This window comes from Ranitomeya variabilis, chromosome 4 (genome assembly GCF_051348905.1).
Source record: "Ranitomeya variabilis isolate aRanVar5 chromosome 4, aRanVar5.hap1, whole genome shotgun sequence".
Taxonomy (NCBI): Eukaryota; Metazoa; Chordata; class Amphibia; order Anura; family Dendrobatidae; genus Ranitomeya; species Ranitomeya variabilis.
In genome coordinates, this window is record NC_135235.1 from 305933670 (window position 1) to 305959246 (window position 25577).

General features: G+C 42.8%; 1 protein-coding gene across 1 annotated transcript; it reads right to left on the reverse strand.

Annotated features, from left to right (window-relative positions):
- Positions 1 to 8574: 8574 nt before the first annotated feature.
- LOC143768884 (transcription factor HES-5-like) lies at positions 8575 to 10276 on the reverse strand. The gene is made up of 3 exons (XM_077257501.1): positions 10174 to 10276; positions 9845 to 10019; positions 8575 to 9466 (listed from the first exon to the last, which is right to left on the reverse strand). Exons 1-3 carry the CDS (start codon positions 10228 to 10230, stop codon positions 9261 to 9263), a joined length of 438 nt encoding a protein of 145 aa, XP_077113616.1. The 5' UTR covers positions 10231 to 10276; the 3' UTR covers positions 8575 to 9260.
- Positions 10277 to 25577: the final 15301 nt, after the last annotated feature.

Sequence of the window (25577 nt, forward strand, 5' to 3'; positions counted from 1 at the left end):
GTCTGCTGGGAAACACCTCCCCATTGCTTTGTTGCAGTCTTTTGTTCCAAACCCTGTTAAACATGTTGTCCAGAACTAGAACATATACAAATGTGGCGCTGTTTAGAGAAAAACATGGCCATGGTTTGGAATCCTAGATAATTGATGTAGCGACAAAAGTGCATAGTTTGGGCAAGTGGCATGGTCCAAAATGGTGTCAGGAGTGCACTGCAAGCAGCAAGCTTGGAGGCAAAGTGGCGGTGCGCTCTTTAAGAAAGAAGAATGGACAACCCTTTAATATTTGTATTATATAAGGTTCTACAACTCTGTAATATACTATAGGGTCAAATATCTCACTATTTTCAAAATGACTGAATACAGGTCATTATATATTGATGTTCTGGTGGAGTCACATCAAGAAGTGGTTGGAAAGATAATTTTTCACAATCTTGTATATTTAATCAATCCTTCTTGTAAAAACAGTGATTCTGATACTAATGCTCATTTATAAAGAGTGCTGCTAACAAAATGTGGAGAAACAGATCAGAACCAATTATACCCGTCTGTAGACATTATGTGGAACCCAATAATCTTGACATGATGATGTCTATGTTGACAACTCCTACCAGGAAACAAAAATCTAATCTGATACCACATTAAAGGTACCTTCACATTAAGCGACGCTGCAGCGATAGCGACAACGATGCCGATCGCTGCAGCGTCGCTGTTTGATCGCTGGAGAGCTGTCACACAGACCGCTCTCCAGCGACCAACGATGCCGAGGTCCCCGGGTAACCAGGGTAAACATTGGGTTACTAAGCGCAGGGCCGCGCTTAGTAACCTGATGTTTACCCTGGTTACCAGCGTAAAATGTAAAAAAAACAAATAGTACATACTTACATTCGCGTCCCCCTTCCTGCACTGACTGAGCGCCGGCCCTAACAGCAGAGCGGTGACGTCACCGCTGTGCTGTACTTTCACTTTCCGGCGCTCAGTCAGTGTGGGAAGCGGACGCCGGGGGACGCGAAGGTGAGTATGTAGTTTTTTTTTTTTACATTTTACACTGGTAACCAGGGTAAACATCGGGTTACTAAGCGCGGCCCTGCGCTTAGTAACCCGATGTTTACCCTGGTTACCAGTGTAAAACATCGCTGGTATCGTTGCTTTTGGTGTCAAACACGATGATACACGCCGGTCTGACGACCAAATAAAGTTCTGAACTTTGGTCAACGACCAGCAATATCACAGCAGGATCCTGATCGCTGCTGCGTTTTCAAACTAAACGATATCGCTAGCCAGGACGCTGCAACGTCACGGATCGCTAGCGATATCGTTTAGTGTGAAGGTACCTTAAGAAAAACGTTAGCTCCTGCTGAAGTGCATGGATTTCTTTCAGCCTCTTCTCTCTGACTGTGATCTATCTGTTCCCAATATCTGTGAAACTGTCTTTTATGGCCTGTAATAGGAGGCCAGCATCACCCTCTTGTGAAAGTGTGTGTCTATTATCCCAAGCAGATTATGTGACAAATGTTACCTCCATATCAAAGGAAGGAGACAAAACCATTAGCTCTCACACTGGTTAGGTTGGAGAAACTGAGCTTCTAGACAATGACTGGTCCTACAGATAAGATCAGTGTCCAGCAGACTACTATCTTCTCTGTCTTCCCTATATCCTTTCTATAGGGGATAGAAGTGGGATAATGTTCCCAGGACATACTATAAAGTCTAATGGGTGTGGGAAACACCTAAAGGTACCTTCACACGAAACGACTTTACAACGATAACGATAGCGATCCGTGACGTTGCAGCGTCCTGGATAGCGATGTCGTTGTGTTTGACACGCAGCAGCGATCTGGATCCTGCTGTGATATCGCTGGTCGTTGAATAAAGTTCAGAACTTTATTTGGTCGTCAGACCGGCGTGTATCGTCAGGTTTGTCACCAAAAGCAACGATACCAGCGATGTTTTACGCTGGTAACCAGGGTAAATATTGGGTTACTAAGCGCAGGGCCGCGCTTAGTAACCCGATGTTTACCCTGGTTACCAGCGTAAAAGTAAAAAAAAACAAACAGTACATACTCACCTGCGCGTCCCCTGCCGTCCGCTTCCTGCTCTGACTGAGCGCCGGCCCTAAAGTGAAAGTAAAAGCACAGCGGTGACGTCACCGCTCTGCTGTTAGGGCCAGCGCTCACACAGTACAGGAAGCGCACGCCGGGGGACGCGCAGGTGAGTATGTACTGTTTGTTATTTTTACTTTTACGCTGGTAACCAGGGTAAACATCGGGTTACTAAGCGCGGCCCTGCGCTTAGCAACCCGATGTTTACCCTGGTTACCCGGGGACCTCGGCATCGTTGGTCGCTGGAGAGCGGTCTGTGTGACAGCTCTCCAGCGACCAAACAGCGACGCTGCAGCGATCGGCATCGTTGTCGCTATCGCTGCAGCGTCGCTTCGTGTGAAGGTACCTTTAGGGACCTTCACCCATTCCAAGAACACTGTCCCATCTCGTGCCGGTAGTGATAGACGCTTATGTACTGTCTGCCACCGCTCTGTTCATGGCAGCCCTGTCAGTCAGGACACATTTTTAGAGAGGTAGTATATGCAGGTCACGGCACTTCTGGGACCTGCATCTATCAGCCATTGAAGGAATATCTTGTGGATAGGCCATAAATGTCCAATATGGGAGGATGACCATACACCTGAGATAGCTGTATGTCCCACTGTCCCAGGAGGTCAGTGGCATGTCCCGCTATCTGAGTCTTTGGGATGTGTATGCAGCTTAATATAGTGGTGGAGCCGGGAGCCAACTGCTCCATGTTCCACCATTCACTTGTGCCATCTGAGGCGCAGTACAGGAGGTGCAATAATGCCACTACATCGCACCTGCTGCGCTGGGAACGGAGACAGTACAAAGGGAAATGGATGGGCACCATACCGGGGGGAAGGGGGCATTGTGGGGAATTATACTGTATGTATAGTTGGGGATGTGGGGCAATCATACTGTGGTGGGGATAGTGAGTGCATCAGACTGTGTGTAGAGGAGGACTGTCAGTGCATCATAGTTTGTGGACTGGATGGCATCATTGTGGGAAGGGCAGGCACCATACTGTTTGTGGGTGATACTGGGGTGCATTATCCTGTGTGTATGACTGGCAATGTGGGGAAATCAATGTGTGTGAAGAGTATCTTTGGGGAATCATACTTTGTGGAGGCCATGAAGGATTTATTTAAGATGGTGGGAATAATAAAAGGCTTCATTAGGGGCAATATATTTTTATGATAGTACATAAAGGACTAGGCAAGGTTATGGCTATTTCACACGTTCATGCAGTTCAGTCCGACATTGGATAGAAATGCACAGACTGGCCGCGACACTCCCGACCCGAGCAAGACAGCTTGATATATTTTTCTGGTCAGGAGTTTCGCGGGCAGTCTGTGCATTGCGATCCAACATTGGACCGAATTGCACAGATGAGTGAAAGAGACCAAAGGCGTAGTTGTCAAAAAATGCCACGACAGCTGAGCATGCCGCAGACAATGTCCTTCAATTTTATCCTTAAGAGTTGGGAGATTTGGAAATCTGCAGTTGACGACTTGCTTGGCTAAAAGATATTCATCTAGATATCCCCATACATCGATATTTGCAGGATCCTTGACCATTGGCCACGTAGGTCATCAGTGTAAGACACAGCACCGAGCCTAGTAATCAGAAGAGGCACCAGAGATGAGGTTCTCAGGGCTCTCAGAATCTATTTTGCCAAAATAACGATCGCACCCTGATGTCCCATGACTTTACCATCTTGGTTTTTTACTTTTTTCTGAACTATTCATCTGAAAATCACAGACATTTTATACTGATACACTGGAAAGCCATAATGAAACCTAGAAATGATAGGTAATAAATGGTTACAGCTTTGATAACTGACCTAAACCCGTAAGCCGCAGTCACCGAACTGTAACATGATAATTACAAAAAATGGACAGACTTTCTAACGGACAGTGGATAAAAGTGCATGATTTTTATGGACGTCTCCAACGTAACCCTGGCTGTGAGCACCCTGCCCTGCAAACATGGGAAACTGGGTGAGTAGACATGTCTGCCTGGGTGGAGTACACAATGCCTCCATTGCTCCCTACCCCAGTCTTATTTTCATATGTATGGAAAGAAGCTGCAGAAATTATATGTTTCTTTTTGTTACAAATGTATTTAATATATGAGTGTATATAACATAGTAATGGATAGATGTCCCTAGGCAGTAGTCGGTGTGTAGATAGGCAGACACCGCCCTTCCCCCGCAGTCCAGGCTTTCCCACACACAGCAGGCATTACATAGAGGGCACAGACAATAGGAGTGTGTCACATCTAGCTGTGGAGGACACATCATTAACATCTGGGGCGGTAATATAATAGAGGGATTCACGGAGCAGCAGGAAGATAACTGTGGGAACAGGCCAGACTTGGAAGATGATCTCTATCTGAATTGAATGTTTTGCCTGACATCTGCTACATTGTATGGGGCTTAATACTCTGCTGACCAGGTATACGGTGACTTACAAAGGCATTAGACTTGGCTCATCATATGAACTTACCACTGGGCAGGATCCTTATATCATTCTATTCTATTAAACTGTACACGGCCATAATGCAGTTATCTATTACTCTACACATAGAGTAACATATAACTTGCGCCTTTTCCGGTAGTCTATTGTGGATTTTGATGTGTGTTTAGGATGACTCTTCCAAGAAAGCCATATTTGTGCAGGTGTCTCTGAACAGTAGAACAATGTACCACAACTCCAGTCTACTAAATCTTTCTGAATTTCTTTTGCAGTCAAGCGAGGGTTCTAATTTGTCTCTCTAGCAATCCTATGAGCAGCTCTCACTAAAATTTTGCTTGGTCTTCCAGACCTTATCTTGATCTCTACTGTTCCTCTTAACTGCCATTTCTTAATTACATTTCAAGCTGATGAAAGGGCAAATTGAAAACACTTTCTTTGCTATCTTATTATAGCCTTCTCCTGCTTTGTGGGCCTCCACCATTTTCATTTTCAGAGTAATAGGCAGCTGCTTAGAAGAACTGATGGCTGCTGTTTTTTGGCACAAGGTTAGAGGAGGCTGGGTTTTTATAAAGCTGGGAAATTTGCATCACCTGGACTTTCCTAACGATGATAGTGAAAAAGCCATAACCCTAACAGACTAATTAAGGTCTGAAACCTTGGTCAAAGTTATCTGAACTCACAAGGGTGCCCATACTTTTGCATTGGCCCATTTTCCTTTTTATAATTTTTCAAATGTAAAATATGAAAATATATATATTTTTGCCTCAAATGCAAAGAAAATGTGTCATATTTAACTTTAGGCCTTTTAGAGATCATTTGATCTTCAACTTGCTTAACTGTTCACAATAACAGTAATTATTACCAAGGGTGCCCAAACTTTTACATGCCACTGTAAATATTACTCTAAAACACTGCAACCCCCAACATATCTTTTTCACAATTCTGTTACACACTATATAGAGAGCACTGCAATCCCCAGCATGATCTCAATTACTTAATAATACCATAGTACAATTCCATTATACTCTATGCACAGTACAACTCCCAGCATGGCCTGATCACTTGACATAACTATTATATAATTCTGATTATGCACTATACATGTAATACCACAATTCCCAAAATAAACTTGCTATTCAAAATTATCATATTTTTCTATTATATTCTATATGTAGAGCACTACAACTCCCAGCATGACCTGCTACTAGAAATGAAAGTAATAAGTATTTCAATTTTTCCCCCCTAAAAACTACATGAGGGGCGCTGTGAGCATGTTGACCCTGCACACATGGCAGACCCCTGCCATACCTCTAACTGTACAGGGGTCTCCTCCAACAAAGCAAAGCTGCCAACAATCCCCAGAACACAGATGAGACTGAAAATCCTGCTAGCACGGAGGTGTGAAAGTGTGTCCTCCACCTCCACCCATCAAAGCCAGGAAAGGATGTTTTCTTATGTCTTCAGGAGGTGAAGATGTGACATGTGGGCTTCATGGCCTCTGTCCTGGCAAACAACGAATCTCAAGGAAGAAACAAAGATGCAGAAAAGATCCCTCTCCCCAAATAAATCCATTACTTAGTATTGTACTTCTTTTGGCCCCTTAAGCTAAAGGGCTTGGGGGAGCAACTGCAACCGATGCACCCAGTATAATTATGCCCTTCTTCAGGACTACGCAACGAATAATGGGGCAAATTTATGAGAGTTCTCAAAAAGTCTTTGTCACAGCAATCACGGATGAGCCTTCATTATAAAAATATAACTTATTTGGTATCACCGCTTGGTGTCTAAACGAATAATTATTGTAATATTTATCCCATAGGGTGAATGATAAAGTAGGAAAAAAATTGCAATGGTTATGCCATATATTCCCTAGAGGGGTAATGTCTGGCAGACCATGGCCTCCCCCAATAAGATCGGCTAGTTAAGGCTGGGGCTAGACGACAATTTTGGAAGCGACACAGGTCGCCGTGTAACATAGGTGAATGAGGATGCATTGTGACCCTTAGAGTATGTGCACATAGCGACTATTTGCAGCAGATTTTTCAGTCTTGCATTTTTTACACGTTTTTGCTTGTGTTTTTTACGCGGTTTTGCTTGTATTTTTGAGCGTTTTTGCTTGTTTTTTATGCGTCTTTGCTTGTGTTATTTATGGGGTTTTGCTTGTATTTTTTACACGTTTTTGCTTGTGTTTTTGATGTATTTTTGCTTGTTTTTTACATGTTTTTGCTTGTGTTTTTTAGACGTTTTTGCTTGAGTTTTTTACATGGCTTTGCTTGTATTTTTTATGCGGTTTTGCTTGTGTTTTTTTTACGCGGTTTTGCTTGTTTTTTTACATGTTTTTGCTTGTGTTTTGTACACATTTTTGCTTGTGTTTTTTTTACACATTTTTGCTTGTGTTTGTTACGCGGTTTTGCTTGTGTTTTTTAAGCCGTTTTGCTTGTTTATTACATATTTTTGCATGTGTTTTTAATGCATTTTTGCTTGTTTTTTACGTGTTTTGCTTGTGCTTTTGATGTGTTTTTGCTTGCTTTTTACGTGCTTTTGCTTGTGTTTTTTTACGTGGTTTTGCTTGTGTTTTTGATGTCTTTTTACCTGTGTTTCTTTCTTGTTCATTTGAGTTTGTGAAAAACGTTGCAGAAACGCTGATAGAATTGACTTTAGATGGTTCAAATCTGCAAGGAAATAATAAACAGCGTGTGTGTGAAATTTCAAAAATCTCATTCACTTTGCCAGTACTGTAAAATGCAACATTTTTTTACCCTTGAAAAACACTCAGCAAAAGTGCTGCAAAAGCGCAGTGTAAGTCCTCAGGGTACAGCGACAAGGTAGTTGTAAAAAATCCAACTGGTTCTGACCCCTTGCGAGTTGCTTGACTCAGTAACAATACAACCTCATTCACCTGCACAGGGCGATCTTTGGCCATATAACCCGTGTCGCAGCCAAAGTCGCCATTTAACCCCTGCCAAAAGCAGCTGCTGTGAATCTCTTAAAGAAGCTGTCTCTGATTAAAAAAAAAACAGTTAAATAAACTAATTAGCTGCAAGAAAACCCAATGGTCCCTAATAAACTTCCTATTATCTTGGATTGTCACCCAGCTTTCCTTAGCTCCTGAAAGGCAGACATTGCTACAGATTTGGCACCCAGAACTATTGGTCTTGTAGAGTAAGGTGACACAGCAGCTGCTATAATGTCATTTATTACCAGGATTGTAATATTGATGGCCTATCCTTAGGTCAGATGATTTCCTCTATAGGGGGTCTGAGTCCTGGCACCCCCACTAAACAGGTCAGTTTTGGGGAGCACCGATAAGGCTACTTTCACACTAGCGTCGGACGACGCACGACGAATTGTGTCGTTGTGACGTACCGACGCTAGCAGTGAATGCGCCGCACAACGGGGGCAGCGGATGCTGTTTTTCAACGCATCCGCTGCCCCATTGTGAGGTACGGGGAGGTGGGGGGCGGAGTTCCCTCCACGCATGCGCAGTCGTAAAAGATGGGCACAACGCACCAAAAAACGTTACAAGCAATGTTTTTTGGTGGCGACGGTCCGACGCAACACGATGCAACCGTCGCACGACGGTTGCGACGTGTGGGCGTCGCACTTCGTCGCTAATGCAAGTCAATGGAGAAAAAACGCATCCTGCAAGCACTTTTGCAGGATGCGTTTTTTCTGCAAAACGACGCATAGCAATGTGCAGTGCACAACGCTAGTGTGAAAGTAGCCTAATTAACTCCTTTACCAAAATAAAATGTGTTGTTTTACTTACTACACTGTTTTTTTTTTTCAAGGTTTGTCCTGGATTAAAACATGACCGGTTTCTTCCAAAAAGAGCCCGCGCCTGTCTACAGGTCATGTGTGGCATTGCAGCTCAGCACCATTGAAGTGAATAGGGATGAGCTGCAATGTCAAATAAAACCTGAAGACAGATGTGGCGCTGTTCTTAGAAAGAAGAGAACATATTTTTCTAATTCTGGATAACTACTTTAACACTTCTGCCCCATATTATTTATTAATATTAATTTATGGATGAAAACTTTTCCGTAATAATGACTTATTTTATTAAGTACAAATCCAAACATTTGCATGTAACACAATGCGACACCTCACACATATTGAATGACATTGATTCGGCGTGTGAATGGATATATTTCACAGAAATTACAGAAGTTTTTTAACAAACCATAAAAAAAACTTTTTCCAACATAATAACCCCCCAAACTGCTACAGACCAAGACATTGGTCTACCTAGGAAATGCACATTATCAGTGTTAACCCTGCAATAGCATCTTCACAGAAGAGAAGGAACATAACATTAGAGTCCATCAGGTCCTAACCCTCATCGCGGGTGCATCATGACCTGAGTACAAAATACGGCAGGACTGTTCATTGATAGGAGGAACTCACTATGTGGCTCCACAGAAATAGGCGTATGTGAAAATACATAAAAATAACACAACTCATAATCAGTTAACATTTTGTCCCTGATGGAGGAACTTCAATATAACTTCCCTAAGAGAAGGAAAAACAGGACTTTCTATAAGAAAGGTTTGGCTTCTAAAGGTCACCCCTTAACTTGCAGAGTGGACGTCTTATCGCTATCATCATCATCAGTGTACAAAGGTTCATGTACTAAGGATTGTCCGGGGTCAAATAGACCATAAAGGAGTAAAGTGACCATCTTAGACCAGTCCATGATATGGTCAATGCCTTGGGTTATTATTCACCAGGGTCTCCACATAGATTTGTTCTTGTTCCCAGTGAATGAAGTTGCTTTCTTAGAAGTCTTCATGGTAGACAGCTCATAGGACACAGTGTATCCACTGCAGAAGGAGCCATCCTGTTGATTCTGGACTGGTAAGAAGGTGATGGCGTCCTGGACGCAGGTGGAGTAGCCTTCTCTCCGGGCCTGGCTGGAGACTGTGACATCTAGAACAGGAAACACAACATGTCAGTGACAACGTCCATCACCGGCTGCTCTGCTCTCTATGAAGGCTAGACAACACGACCGATTTTCCCAAACGAGTGCTATCGGGATTTCAAGGAGAGGACTCGTATGATATTCTATGGGGATGAGCACGTCAGGAAAAAAAATCGGAGATGTCCAATTTTGATCAGAGTGTCTGAACAAAATTGGGAATGCAAGTCTACGTAGCCGTGAAAAAAAAAAAAATCCCACCGCACTTGGATGACATCAAATCTGATCAGACTAATCAGACAATATTTCTCAGATATGGAGAAAAGAGTTGTATGACCCTACTTTAAGAAACACATGAGGGGTGTGAGGAGCACAGACACGACACTCACCTCTCTCCGCCATGTGCCGCTGCAGGAAGGTGACCGTCATCTCCAGGATATCGGCTTTCTCCGGTTTGGAGGGGAGCTGATGTCTCTGAAACTCCTTCTCCAGTAAGACGCGGAGCTGCTCAATGCTGTTGTTAATCCGATCTCTCCTCATCTTCTCAATCACCGGCTTCCTCAGCTGCAGAAAAGAAAAATCTCTCATTAGTTCCCTGCACCAGTGTCCATGTCTATGGAGGACAAATAAGATCACTTGTAAAACATCAGACTCCTGTTCCTATAAGTGTCTACATGTAGAGATATGGGGGTGACGCTGTCACTAGTCGGGGTCTTACCTTTCTGAGGCCACTGTCAGCCTGATGGTCCGGGGTCCTCATATTACATGGGGCCATGGTGCAGGTCTGGCAGTCTGTAGCCTTGTGCTGTGTGGGGCAGGAGCTGTCTGACTACTAGTGAGCGGCCGCCCCTCTATATACCCCTCTCCCTGCATAATGATGTGTGGAGAGCGGACTTACAAGAGGTTCCCACACTCATCCTCCAATCCCACCGCAGCGGGGACAATGGACGTGTGTCACAGTAAACTGTGATAGAGCAGGACAGCATCTGGAGCTGGTATTGTGCAGACAGACATGAAAGTGTGGGAAAGGAACACACTATAAAAAAAGGTTTTAGTGCATCTGCTGCTTTGCACTACGCAGCGACAATGAAGCACGAGGAGCATCCTTCAGATTTAATTTATTTGAAAAATCATTAGGAAGCATTTAAAAATAATGACGCAGATTAAAACGTGATTGCAAAATGATAGGAGTGAATATTTTATTATTAATACAATGATTTTATGTTATAGTGTTCATATTACCAGTCCAAGCTCAGTGACAAAAAAGTGTTTCTTTATTCGCCTATGTACTACATTGTTTCTGACCACTGTGCTTTGGCCTTTTTTAAGATTGTAAAAAAAAGATCATACTGGGCCAAAACAATGGATCCACAGAACTCCTGCAGACATTCATTATTGTACCACTCTCCAGTCCTTTGATGAATAAACTGTCTTCTGTTAAAGCCAAATATTTCACATTTTGACTCAACAGCCTAGAACACCTTCTGCCATTTTTCTACTCCCGAGTTCCTATGTTTTTGCTTATACTTGAGTCGCTTGGCCCTTGTCCATGTGGAAGGTACGGCTTTCTGGCAGCAAATCATCCATGAAGAACAACTTCTGGCCAAACTTCTCTGAACAGTAGAGGAGAGTAGCTGGGTCCCATTGGTTATTGCCAGTTCTGAGCTTATGCCACTGCTGGACATCTTCTGATTTTGAAGGGAAGTAAGCAGGACGTGTCTTTCCTCTGTTACACGGTCATGTTGGCACGGTCAGTATTTGGTGAGTTTTTTACCTCAGTATTTGTAAGCCAAAACCAGGTTGGGTGATAAATACAGAAGTGGTGATGTGTTTCTAATAAACTTTTCCTCTGATTGTTCCACTCCTGGTTTTGGCTTACAAATCCTGAGGTAAAAAACTCACTAAATACTCAATGTGTGCACGTGACGTCAGTTTCATTGGCCAACCACTACGTCTACGGTCCTCAACTTTGCCCATTTGCTCAAGAGAGCTTGAACAACACATCTTGAAACCTCAGTCTGATTTTTTTTTTTAATTACCCAGGGAGACCTTGCTGATGCATTATAACTACCTTGTGTCTTGTTGCTGTGCTCATTCTTTCTATAGTGTATGAGCTGAGACATGAAACTGTCTTCCACAATGATCACATAGGATATATCACCTTTATAGCAGTTTTCCTGTTCCTCGTCCAGCATAACGCCTCCTACACATCTATTTCAGATTCAGTTAATGACTGTGTTTCAGTCTCAGTAATTTTTCTATACTTGCCTAAAATTTAAGAACAGTACTGTATATTTGAAGTAAATTAAATTAGATATATTTAATGGATATCTTGAAAATGGCTAAGTGGAGGAACTGGAAAATTGACTTGTTAGTTCTTTGGGTTAAAAAAAAACCAAAACGCTTTTTATTGAATCATCTAAACTGCTGATACGCTGCTATTGTTAAAATAGTAAATGACAGCAATGAATAGTTTGGCCAATCAGTCTCTTATTTTTGAGAATAAATAGGTAAAATATAATTCTTCTCCGTTTACCCAAGGTAAAGTTTTACAGTAGATGAACAATAGATCAAACACCCATTGCAGATATAGTTATTGAACTTGCAACTGCCAAGTTTGCTCTACAGTTTAGGTTTGGGTGGCTCACCACCCCTGTCCTTTGATGAGCCGAGTGTGAATGGACCCCATCACAGCAGCACACTTTCACACCTTAGTACCTTTTGATCACAGCTTGGACATTAGTCTTAATTGCTCTATAGGCACTTGTCCATGAGACTGGACTTGTGCCTGGCAAATAGGTGTGAGATATCACAACCGCCTGGGAGAACAGGGAAACCAGAACTCCCATTGTATAGGTATATCTTAAGGTACCTTCACACGAAACGACATTATAACGATATCGCTAGCAATCCGTGACGTTGCAGCGTCCTCGCTAGCGATATCGTTTCGTTTGACACGCAGCAGCGATCAGGATCCTGTTGTGATGTCGCTGGTCGCTGAATAAAGTCCAGAACTTTATTTGGTCGTCCGATCGCCGTGTATCGTTGTGTTTGAAAGCAAAAGCAACGATACCAGCGATATTTTACACTGGTAACCAGGGTAAACATCGGGTTACTAAGCGCAGGGCCGCGCTTAGTTACCCGATGTTTACCCTGGTTACTAGCGTAAAATGTAAAAAAAACAAACAGCACATACTCACATTGCGTCCCCTGCAGTCTGCTTCCTCCTCTGACTCAGCGCCGCAAAGTGAAAGTGAAAGCAGCACAGCGGTGACGTCACCGCTCTGCTCTCACTGTACGGCGCTCAGTCAGTCAGGAAGTGGACGCAGGGGGACGTGAATGTAAGTATGTGCTGTTTGTTTTTTTTAGATTTTACGCTGGTAACCAGGGTAAACATCGGGTTACTAAGCGCGGCCCTGCGCTTAGTTACCCGATGTTTACCCTGGTTACCAGGGGACCTCGGCATAGTTGATCGCTGGAGAGCGGTCTGTGTGACAGCTCTCCAGCGACCAAACAGCGACGCTGCAGCGATCGACATCGTTGTCGCTATCGCTGCAGCGTCGCTTCGTGTGAAGGTACCTTTACTGTCCTTCTGTAGTTGTCTGTGTAATGTGGGTGTCATCACACCCACAAGGGAGGTTTCCCTTTAGCACGTGTATGGTACTTCTCACTGGCTTGTGCCGAGCACACTTTCACTCTTCACCATGATATGTCTTGACAAACCGGAGATACTTGCCTGGAAACATAAATCAACTTCTAATCCTAAAGTAAGGGTAGTGAGGGGAACCTCTGACCTGTGAGCTATTTATGGACCACGATATTATTCGGTGGAGCCCAGCCTTAGGTCAGATTCCTGGTGGGCCAAAGGCCCCATCTTTCCATCCAATGGCCCTTTAACCCCTTCACCCCCGGAGCTTTTTCCGTTTTCGTTTTTCGCTCCCCTCCTTCCCAGAGCCATAACTTTTTTATTTTTCTGTCAATTTGGCCATGTGAGGGCTTATTTTTTGCGGGACGAGTTGTACTTTTGAACGACATCATTGGTTTTACCATGTCGTGTACTAGAAAACGGGAAAAAAATTCCAAGTGCAGTGAAATTGCAAAAAAAGTGCAATCCCACACTTGTTTTTTGCTTGCCTATTTTGCTAGGTTCACTAAATGCTAAAACTGACCTGCCATTATGATTCTCCAGGTCAGTACGAGTTCATAGACACCTAACATGACTAGGTTCTTTTTTACCTAAGTGGTGAAAAAAAATTCCAAACTTTGCAAAAAAATAAATAAATAAAATTGCGCCATTTTCCGATACCCGTAGCGTCTCCATTTTTCGTGATCTGGGGTCGGGTGAGGGCTTATTTTTTGCGTGCCGAGCTGGCATTTTTAATGATAGCATTTTGGTGCAGATACGTTCTTTTGATCGCCCGTTATTGCATTTTAATGCAATGTCGTGGCGACCAAAAAAACTTAAATCTGGCGTTTCGATTTTTTTTTTCATTACGCCGTTTAGCGATCAGGTTAATGCTTTTTTTTATTGATAGATCGGGCGATTCTGAACGCGGCGATACCAAATATGTGTAGGTTGGTTTTTTTTTTTATTGATTTATTTTGATTGGGGCGAAAGGGGGGTGATTTAAACTTTTATATTTTTTTTATTTTTTTCACATTTTTTTTTACTTTTTTTTTTAACTTTTACCATGCTTCTATAGCCTCCATGGGAGGCTAGAAGCAGGCACAGCCCGATCGGCTCTGCTACATAACAGCGATCATCAGATCGCTGTTATGTAGCTAAAATGCAGGTGTGCTGTGAGCGCCGACCACAGGGGGGCGCTCACAGCCACCGGCGATCAGTAACCATAGAGGTCTCCAGGACCTCTATGGTTACAATGTACAAGCATCGCCGACCTCCGATCATGTGACGGGGGTCGGCGATGCGCTCATATCCGGCCGCACGGCCGGATGCGGTAGTTAAATGCCGCTGTCTGAGTTTGACAGCGGCATTTAACTAGTTAATAGCGGCGGGTGATCGCGATTTCACCCGCCGCTATTGCGCGCACATGTCAGCTGTAAAAAACAGCTGACATGTCGCGACTTTGATGTGCGCTCACCGCCGGAGCGCACATCAAAGCGGGGGTCCCGACATGTGACGTACTATTCCGTCACATGTCGGGAAGGGGTTAATATTTCTGTAGAGTGTGTGCACATGCACACAGAATTCACTACTGAACACCACCATGGCACATGCAATGCTGGATTAAGTCCAATGCTTCCAGTGGTAGGATGTTCTTTATGGGCGGAGATAACATGCTCTGTGCTCCTCACCCGCTCCTTCTTATGTGATATATACAGCGATCTTAGTGTATTTATTCATTTTATTCACTTATATAGCGCCATTATATTCCACAATGCCATCTTATTACACACTGTTTTATGGACATTATCATCTGGAGGAAACTGGAGAATGTGGCGGAAACCCACACAAATACAGGGAGAACATATAAAATCTTAAACGTATGCTTCGGGTCATTGTCCTGCTGGAACACTATGTTGTTCTTTTCATACCCAAAGTACTTGAGTATACAAAGTAAATCATCCTGTAGCATACTCACATGTAGCTCAGCATTTAGGCCACCATCGATCCTGGTCAAGTATACAATGCCTTTGGTTGTGAAACAACCCCATATCATCAGGCTTCCTCTACCGAACAGGACAGTTTCTTCAAATTCTCAATCCATTTTTCCCTTGTTTCTTCCAGATCAATTTGCACCCATCAGACCCTAGTCTATTGATTTTCATGTCATCACTCCAAATCACCTGTTTCCAATATTCTATTGTCCACTATTTGTACTTGTTTGCAAACTGGAGCTGACGCTTCTTATGACAATATTGAAGTTGAGGCTTCTTCATTTTTATTTCGGGCCACCATGGTTCAGCTGACAGCCATCTCAGCAATGTCTCTCATACACAAGAGTGCTTCTTCGACCGAGTACTCCTATGTTCCCTATGAGAGTCGGTGACAGACATGTCTTGTGGCGGCTTATCTTTGGGAGAGCAAAAAGTTTGTCAGTCTGAAATTAGGCATCCTTGTCTCCTCCAGCTCTTATACACACTAGACTGTCGCCCGAACACATCAATATCGGTGGGTTCATCCAACATTAGTCTAATATCTGATGGAGGCTTAATGTTTTTTTTACCAAAAGATTGTTCAACCATCAAGCTACTATCTAATGTGTACGGCCACTTTCACATCAGTGGCGTCCAACTTGTGGCCCTTCAGCTGCTAGGAAACCACAACGCTTGACTAATGCCATAACTGTCTGGAGTATATGCATAAACTTGGACCTTACTTGAGCACCAACTAGGAGTGCCGTGATTTACTCCTTACCATAACTGTTTGGAGGGTACAGGTTGAGCATTATTGTCTTAGATGAGCGGTATGAATTCCCATGACTTGCGCCATTTATCTACGTTCCTTGGTCAGTCTGTCATTGGAGGTTGGAGGCAATCATGTAAAATAATCAAATGGGATAAGGTCGCTTGAGGTTGTAGACTGAGGCCACCACACTGCTATGATGCCAATACCAAGACAGTAAATGACCCTGGTACAGTTGCACATAACCACACTTGCAGTCTTTCAATTCCTATGCACTTGTCCTCTCCAGTTTAGATCTAGTTCCTTCACTCCCTTGTCCTTTGATGAGCTGAGTGTGAATGGACCCCATCGGAGCAGCACACTTTCACACTGTAGCTCCTTTACATCACAGCCTGGCTCTGAAAACTGAGGACATTAGTCCTAATTGAGGACACTTGCCTATGAGACTGGAAGTGTGCCTGGTAGAAACGTGTGAAATATCACAACTGCCTGGGAGAAGAGGAAGTCCAAAGGCTTCTACTGTATCTATCCCTACAATGTATCAGGAACTGAAGCTCCATTATAACCCAAGGGGTTGAGAGGAATTTTGCCTCACTGGTAGTGAACTATTACTGTCCATAGCAATAATGTGAGGAGAGGACAACTACAAGAAAGGCTTCCTTTTAGCTCATATATGGTACTATTCACACCCCTGTGCCAGGCACACTTTCACACCCACTTACATGATGGCCTCTGAGCTGATGTCAGACAGCTGCACTAAAGCATTGGTTTAAAGGCTTATTCAGACATCAGTGAGTTTTCTCATACAGGAAAAAAAAACGTCCAATTTTCATCAGTGATTTGGTTCTGATTTTCATCAGTGTCAATTTTTACTATCAATGTTTCATCTTTGAGTTTCTTAAATGAAGTGAATAAATACATTGAAAGCTTCTCCCACCTATCTCAATGTTACAAACAGACATTGATTGCACATGGATGTCACCAAGCTTTGTCAGTGATTTTTCACAAACCCATAGACTGTGGGTAATTTTGATCCATGATTTTTCCAGAAGATCTTAACAGGAGGGCTGGGAGGCAGGAAACTTCTTGAAATGGAAGGAAACAATGCTCAAACAGAATGGGAACAGCATGGGGAAGACGCATCTCTGACTCTCAGGTTGCTGCCAGGAACTAAATATATATCACTTATCCATAGGATAGGTGATAACTTGCTGAGTGCTAGGGTCCGATCACCGTGACCCCTAATGGTCTAAAGATCAGTCTTTGGAAGCAAGAAAATAGAGCCCTGCCCTAAATTGAGCAGAGGTGCACTTGCTTGGCTTCCGCTTCATTCATTGTCTATGGGACTGCTGAGTGCAGTGCTTGCTATAATAACCCTATAAGCTTTCTTAGCACATATACAGCAGTTCTCACACCCTTCTGCCAGGCACACTTTCACACCGAGCTCCATAATAGTCTCAGAGTTGACGTCAGACCCTTGGACTAAAGTACCCTATATACACATTATAGACTTCAGTGGCTTATGGTTGTTGTTCTCAAATTTTTATTCAGAAGGTAACCACTGATGTTTATTCTGACCTATCATGTTTTGCAAAAATTTAAACTTTTTGAAAACCATTGCAAATGTGAGAGCTCGTGTAATTACAAAGGGATCCCTGGTTTCAAAGCTCTGGCCAATTGTGTGACAAATTGAAAAAGTAAAAACTCACTGTGTAGGTGGATGATCTATGACAAAAACAAATGGGTAAATGGTGCCATGTTCAATCACATGCCATATCACAGACATTCTTCCTCATAGATTGTAAGCTTGCGAGCAGGACCCTCATTCCTCCTGGTATCTGTTTTGAACTGTGATTTCTGTTATGCTGTAATGTCTATTGTCTGTACAAGTCCCCTCTATAATTTGTAAAGCGCTGCGGAATATGTTGGCGCTATATAAATTAAAATTATTATTATTATTATTATATTATTATTCTTCTTCCATAATATGATGCCTCCTTTCTCTTGCTTGGTGGCAGTGGCGGCCACTGCTGGAGAAATAATGGGTCACACGATGCCAATTGAAACACAACACTGACATATTTTAGGGTCCTTATTAAGGCTACGAGACCCTAAACTCCTCTAGCTCTACTTAGATGATCAAAGAACTCTATGCTGCAATTCACCTTACTTTTAAACATGCATGAATGGAGTAAAAAAATGTCCACCAAAAGAGGTAAAGGTAAAATAATTTTATTTAACCAAATATATAGAAGGCACCAAAGAAGAGAGTTTTAAAAAGACATATTGACAGAGTTTAAGAATCCAAGGACTCAAGTGCAGCAAAAAATCACTTGCAGACCCACAGGTACAGCATAGTAAAGTCAAGTAATAAGACATGTAACACGTGCAACCCACAGGTACAGCATAGTAAAGTCAAGTAATAAGACATGTAACACGCGCAACCCCAATGCGCGTTTCGCATGGGCTTAGTCAGGGGGCTGTCACAGTCCCCTGACGAAGGCCAAGCGAAACGCGCGTTGGGGTTGCATGTGTGACTTGCAGGACAGCCATGGGTAAGAACATTTATCAGTTGTGATCTTTATGCTGCCATGTCAGCACTAGCATGTTTACTTATCATATATATTATTATACTTTGTGCACTTGTACTGACGTGGCTGCATGTGTTTCACTGTTTACTTTTTCTGGATAGGACTTGAAGCACTATCACTTTAGTTGTATTTACATGTCTTATTACTTGACTTTACTATGCTGTACCTGTGGGTCTGCACATGACTTTTTGCTGCACTTGATTCCTTGGATTCTTGAACTCTGTCAATGATATGTCTTTTTAAAACTGTCTTCTTTGGTGCCTTCTATATATTTGGTTAAATAAAATTATTTTGCTTTTACCTCTTTTGGTGGACTATTTTTACTCCATTCATGCATGTTTACAAGTTGGTGGGAGTAGTTTCCATGGCTATTGCCTTTGGTGATCTGGTTACATAGGCCTTGGGTCACCGTATATATAATGTGTTCTGTCCTAAATATTTTGTATTAAATTCACCTTACTTTTGCAGGATAGCTTTGTCATAATAATGTTTTAACTGCCTCAGTTTTACAGAAGCTGCACGGTGGCGCAGTGGTTAGCACAGCAGCCTTGCAGCGCTGGAGTCCTGGGTTCTAATCCCACCTTGGACAACATCTGCAAAGAGTTTGTATGTTCTCTCCATGTTTGCGTGGGTTTCCTCCCACATTCCAAAGACATACTGATAGGGAATTGATGATAATGTGTACAAACTGTAAAGCGCTGCGTAATATGTTAGCGCTATATAAAAATAAAGATTATTATTATTAAGCTGCAGCAGTTTTTGGAGAAATTTCAGATTTTTCTCAAAGTTCCCTGTGGTGTTTCTCATAACAAGGAGTGTGACAACAGTGATGGACATTCACAGTGAGCAGAATGTAGAAGTGCGGACACAGAGGTGAGAAAAGTCATACTTGGCTGCTTTCAATAGTATCATGCCCCCAGCCGTTTTACATGGGATGGCATTCAACCAAATATATAGTGATCATAAAAGATGAAAGTGTGAAGCCGGGCATCATTGGGTCTATATTACCAAAGATACATTTTCATCTTGGATGTGTCTTCTCTTCAATGGTCTAATAAGCCAACTTAATTTATTTTCCGAAACGTAATTTATTGGACAATTATTCTGTAATTTCAATAAAAAACATTTTCCTATTATTGTTTTATTTTATATAGTCCTTAGCACTGGCTTTTCATTTAAAATCTAAAGAACCAGGAGTTGGAATTCCTTGTATATTTCAAGACGTTTCTCAGACATGACGGTAAAGGAGTTATCCAGGACTAAATTCATTTCTTACTAGGGGCCTAAGAACTAACAGGCAGGTAGTTGCCAACAACTGCCTGCTGTGCCCGGCGTCAATCTCTGCCGGCCCAGCGTAGAGCGGTCACACACTTCTCCTGACGGTGATTCACTGGCTTCTGCTGACATCAAGTTGACAGAGATGTTGATTGGGCGTCACTGCCAACGTCATGCTGATTGACAACCTGCTCCCCGCTACCTAACTGCGGGGAGCCGGCTGTCAGTCAGCATGATGTCAGCACTCACGTTCAAGAGGAAGAGCTGATTTTCACTGATGAATAAATGAAATCTTCATCTATTAATCACAGACCGAACCCAGATTACGCACTGATGTTATCAGTGTGCTGTGAGTGATTTTCACAGGCCCATACTCTTACACAGGTGATTTTGATCCATATTGCACAGAAAAAAACAGACTTTGTGGACCCTCGGTCCATAAAAACCACGGACTTGTGATGAACCCCATAGATTATATTGGGTAAGTGTTCTATCATTGAAAGCCACAGATAGAACATACATGTGAAAAACGTAACTCTGAATGAGGCCTTCGTGTTCTCTAGATACTAATTACGCAGTTCAGCAGATCGAAATTTTATGAAACGAACTAAGTTCCTGTTAGGAATACCTGCCGCGGATGCAATCGTCGTCCTCCGGTTTCCAGACTGCTCCGCCGTTCGGTCCGCGCTGGGGGCGGCACTAGCGTGCATTTGGGTGGAGCGAAGACACACGGTGGTGCCTCATGTGTGGAAGTGGTGAGAGATGGGGCAACACGGGACGCCGCGCTCCCACTTGTTTTGCTGCCCAGGCGACATGGGCCACGATGTTTCCCGGTCATCCCGGGTTTCCCTTTGGCTTTCATTTGGGTTTTATGCTGCTAGCTTTGGATTTACCATGGTACCTGATTCTACTTCGTTCGTGTCACCAGACTGTTGTCTATGGAGGCCTCCCGACTCCTCCCCAAGAGTTGCTGTCAGAGGAGACAAGGATTCAGCACTTTGGATTTCCATAAGCAGATCCTTTTGTTATCTAGGACATAATCTTCCAGCAGAGGAGTCTTGCTGCGGTTCCTCTCATAGAGAATAGAAGCGTTGAGCGCTCCTGTGTATGGAGAAGGCGGGGGACATAGCTAATGGCCGGGAGCTATCTGTTGTGTATGGGGAACATCATCACCCTATGGCTCAGACACCCTACAGATTGATATAATGAATTAGTGACCTCTACAGGTAAACAGTGGTATTACAATAACAGGAAACTTGAAGGAAATCTGTCTTCTTCAAAACACCTTCTAAACAACTTATACAGGTATTTATGGGGCTTGGCCTCAATAAAAATCATACCTGTAGTATAGCTTCTAGTGGTTTGGTTGGAATATAAATAAACAATTTATTTTGCAAGCATGAGGGGACGTCAGTGCACACATGGTGTGGCCAAAGGGTTCAGTGCTACGCTAGGTATCATTACGCCCCCTCAATTACAATACTGAGCGCTGCTTGAACTCTGCTGATGCTCTCACATAGTGTTATTTCCGGCTCCTGTCTGCAGTATAGTACTGAGATCGCTCTGCATCTCCACACACACTCTGCACCTCCACACACTCTGCAGCTCCACACACACTCTGCACCTCCACACACACTCTGCAGCTCCACACACACTCTGCACCTCCACACACACTCTGCACCTCCACACACACTACATCTCCACACACACTACATCTCCACACACACTACATCTCCACACACACTCTACATCTCCACACACACTCTACACCTCCACAAACACTCTACACCTCCACACACACACTGCACCTCCACACACTCTGCACCTCCACACACACTCTGCACCTCCACACACACTCTGCACCTCCACACACACTCTGCACCTCCACACACACTCTGCACCTCCACACACACTCTGCACCTCCACACACACTCTGTACCTCCACACACACTCTACACCTCCACACACACTCTGCACCTCCACACACTCTGCACCTCCACACACACGCTGCACCTCCACACACACACTCTGCACCTCCACACACACTCTGCAGCTGCATGCACATAGAGTCATTGATGACTGTAATTGTTGAGCCTGTCTGTGGCCGCCGCTCAGGATTATACTGTAGACAGGAACCAAAGATGGTAGCAGGAAATAACACTACGCGAATGCGGCTGCAGAGCTCAGACCACACTCGTTTGAGTGCTGGCAACCAAGATATAATAGTGCCCAGCATGTAAACTGAGGGGGTCTAATATTATACTGAACCCTTTGGCCACACCAAGAGTGCACTGACACCCCCTCATTTTCAGAATTCGTCCAGACTACTATATTATCGGTCGCAGTGCGATCTGGCAAAACATCAGATCACACTCAGACCAATGTTATTCTATGGGGTCATGCACATGTCAGATTTTTTCCTTGGACAGAGCCTGCCTGGGGAATAAAATCACTACATGCCTGAATTTGATCCAATATTCGTATCGCACTCGGCCATGCAAATTAATGAGTGCGTAGAAACCATCGGACTGCACTCGAATGACACCTGAGTGCGGTCCAATTTCCACAGACGGAATGGAGAAGATCGAGACATTTTTTTTCCATCTTCTCTTCATCCGAGAAAATCAGATCGCACTGTGATCAATCTCTGATGTGATTAGCGTAATTGACCCAATTCTATCAGATTGGAGAATATACACGGGTGTGACCCTAGCCTCGTGCAAGTAAATCATGATTTTATGACAACTAAACCACTAGAAGCTTTACTACAGGTCTGATTTGGCAAGAGGCTACATTCCCTACATACTTGTATGTTTGGTTTAGAAAGCGTTTTTCGGGTGACAGACTCCCTTTCATGCAGGGGTCTCAAACTGAGCTATGTATTTGAGATGCACATAGAAACAATGTGAATTTGAAGGGCCGCATTCTTTGCAGGATGAGATGACATTTTTAGTGACACCATATTATTTTTTGTATACACCTTTTGATAACTTTTTGGGGTTGTTTTTTATTTTACTATTTTAAACGGCATTCAGCGTATGGGTTATGGTACAGTTTTATAGCTTGGGTCATTACTGGTGATAAGAAAAGTGCACTTTTTTTGTTTTCTTTAGTTTTTACATAACACAGTTTTTATTTCCTCTTTGTGTCCCCTAATTGGCCACATACAGTCATTTTGTCTTATAATTAGAATTGTTTTAGCAATGGTGAGTATCATAAAACATAACTTTTAATGTTTATAGATAGAAACCAAACAAAGCATCACATACATCAAATTAAAAATACTTACCGGTATATGTTCCCATATATCAGGTATCGACTATAGGACCACAGTGGGGGACAGTAAGTCAAAGAATGTATAAAATACTCAAGACAAGACTCATTATACATACACGTCCCATATGGCAGAGGCCATCAGAACTCATGTGCAAGACATATAGAGAGGAATTTTTCAGGGCTGTGGTATAATAGCCCTATGTGCCTCATCCACAACTACCACAAAAGACTTCAAGCTGTCATTGATGTTAGAGGGGGCAATACGCGGTATTAAGAAATGGGGTATGTGAACTTTTCATCAGGGTCAGTTGGATGTTTTGGGTTGTCATTATGATTTAAAAATAAAAAGCACAGTAGTTTGACAATAAATGGCTTCACCCAACCACTAACCATAAGAGGAGAAAACGTTTTGGTGTTATCAATCATATTCTCTGAAAAAAAGGCCAAGAAAGCAAAAATTCTGCCAGGGTATGTAAACTTTTGAGCAGAACAGTACATTCAACTGAAAAGAATCGCTGACATCGGTGGCCCCAAAGACCGGGCCACAATCATCATGGGCGCTCCGATGCGTGCGGACCACCTGAAGCAGTCACAGGGGCCGTGCCGTGTGTTTGAGACCACTGTCCCAATATTGCTGTCTGGTGTAATATCTGATAAAGTGATGGATGAATTCTTTTAAAACTCAAGTTTAGGAGAGGCCAACAGGATTGACAATGTAATCTAACAAATTAGTGCGGTGCAGAGATTTCATTGGTCCCTAGAGAATTGACAGGCTGCATTTTTGTTAGAAGATCCCCACTTACCTTGCAATATTTATAATTCGGGATTCTTTTTATGTAGCTGAAGGGCCAATAACCCATGTCAAGCAGCATGGGTATCAGCCTGCTACCTCTGCACCCCTATATCTACAGTCAGCAACTAAAGTGATTCTAGCAATCCCACATTATAATCTATGCAGACTTATACGATACATGTACCTGACGTCCTGCATTCATTTGTAATATGCTGCATGATAAACTGGCCATTAGGTGGCGTCAGTAGGACACTTATGGGTAATATGGGAGAGGACTCCTTATCTTAAATCCTATTTTTGGTAAACTCTAGTTGTTGTTTTTTCCAAAATACTAAATTTTTAGAGCTCCCCTGTCTGTCTGGGAAAATCCTGCCTACAAGTAAGACCAATAGATAAGAACATGGTTTACAGAGGTTTGTAAGATGTGACACCCATATGTCAAGGACTGATAGGTGAGGGGAGGAGGAGGATTAGGGTGGGGTTTAGTTTTAGGTCTTTTTCCCATCAAAGACCAGAAGAACATCAAAGACCTTTTGTAAGATTTCTGTGGGAAGTTCATTCCATAAAACAAGACAAATTTTGATATTGTGATGCTAAGTGACATCAATCATCCCAAAGGAAAAAATCAAATCTGCCGCCCCCCCCCAAAAAAAATAAAAAAATTTGCAAAAATTTGATGGGGCAACTGCACTTTATTTTATGTCCTGAAACTTCTCCATTATCAAAAATAGAACAACACAGGTAGGTTTGCTAACACTTCCTTAAAAAAATGATTTTTGTGGGATGATTTTTGACTGACAGCATTAATTTTACTTTACAGTGAGTTGAAGAACAGGGAAAATAATTACAAGTGCGGTGAAGTGGTGAAAAACAATATCTGCCACTATTTTTTGGGTTTTGTTTTTACAGAATTCACTTTGCAGTAAAAATGACCCAACTGTATAATTCTCCATTGTTCTCTATCGCCAAAATTGTGGCGATACCAAACTTGTAAAGATTTTATATTCAAACTAATATGGTGGGGAAAAAATGTGCAATTTGCAAAAAAAAAAAAAGTAAACATTTCTGAACCCTGTAACTTTGATATTTTTCTGGTGATTGAGCTTGTTTTTTCTTTTTTTTTTTTGCATGGTCAGCTGATGATTTTATTTCATGATTTTGGATAACATACAATGTTTTGATGTTTTTTTATTACAAATTTGGGAGAGAAGTGCGGAGACTAAAAGAGCAACAATTATGGCCTTTTTTTTTCCAGACAGCTGTTTAATTTCATGGTTTGATTGACTTTTATGGACAAGACTATATTTATTTATTTTACTCACTCATATATCATTATGATAATACGAAACACTTTACAGACATCATCATCGCTGTCCCTATTGGGGCTCACAGTCTAAGTTCCCTATCAGTATGTCTTTGGAGTGTGGAAGGAAATCGGAGGACCCAGAGGAAACCCACGCAAACACGTGGAGAACATACAAACTCCTTGCATAATATAAGAAATAATAATATTATAATGATATATATCCTCCTCGACCTGTCGGCTGCCTTTGACACAGTGGACCATTCCCTATTATTACAGACCCTCATCCCTTGGCATCACAGACTTGGCCCTATCCTGGATCTCATCATACCTAACAGACCGGACATTCAGCGTCTCCCACTCACACACCACCTCCTCACCTCGCCCCCTATCTGTCGGAGTCCCACAAGGTTCAGTCCTTGGGCCCCTGCTCTTCTCCATTTACACCTTTGGCCTGGGACAGCTCATAGAATCTCATGGCTTTCAGTATCACCTCTATGCTGATGACACACAGATC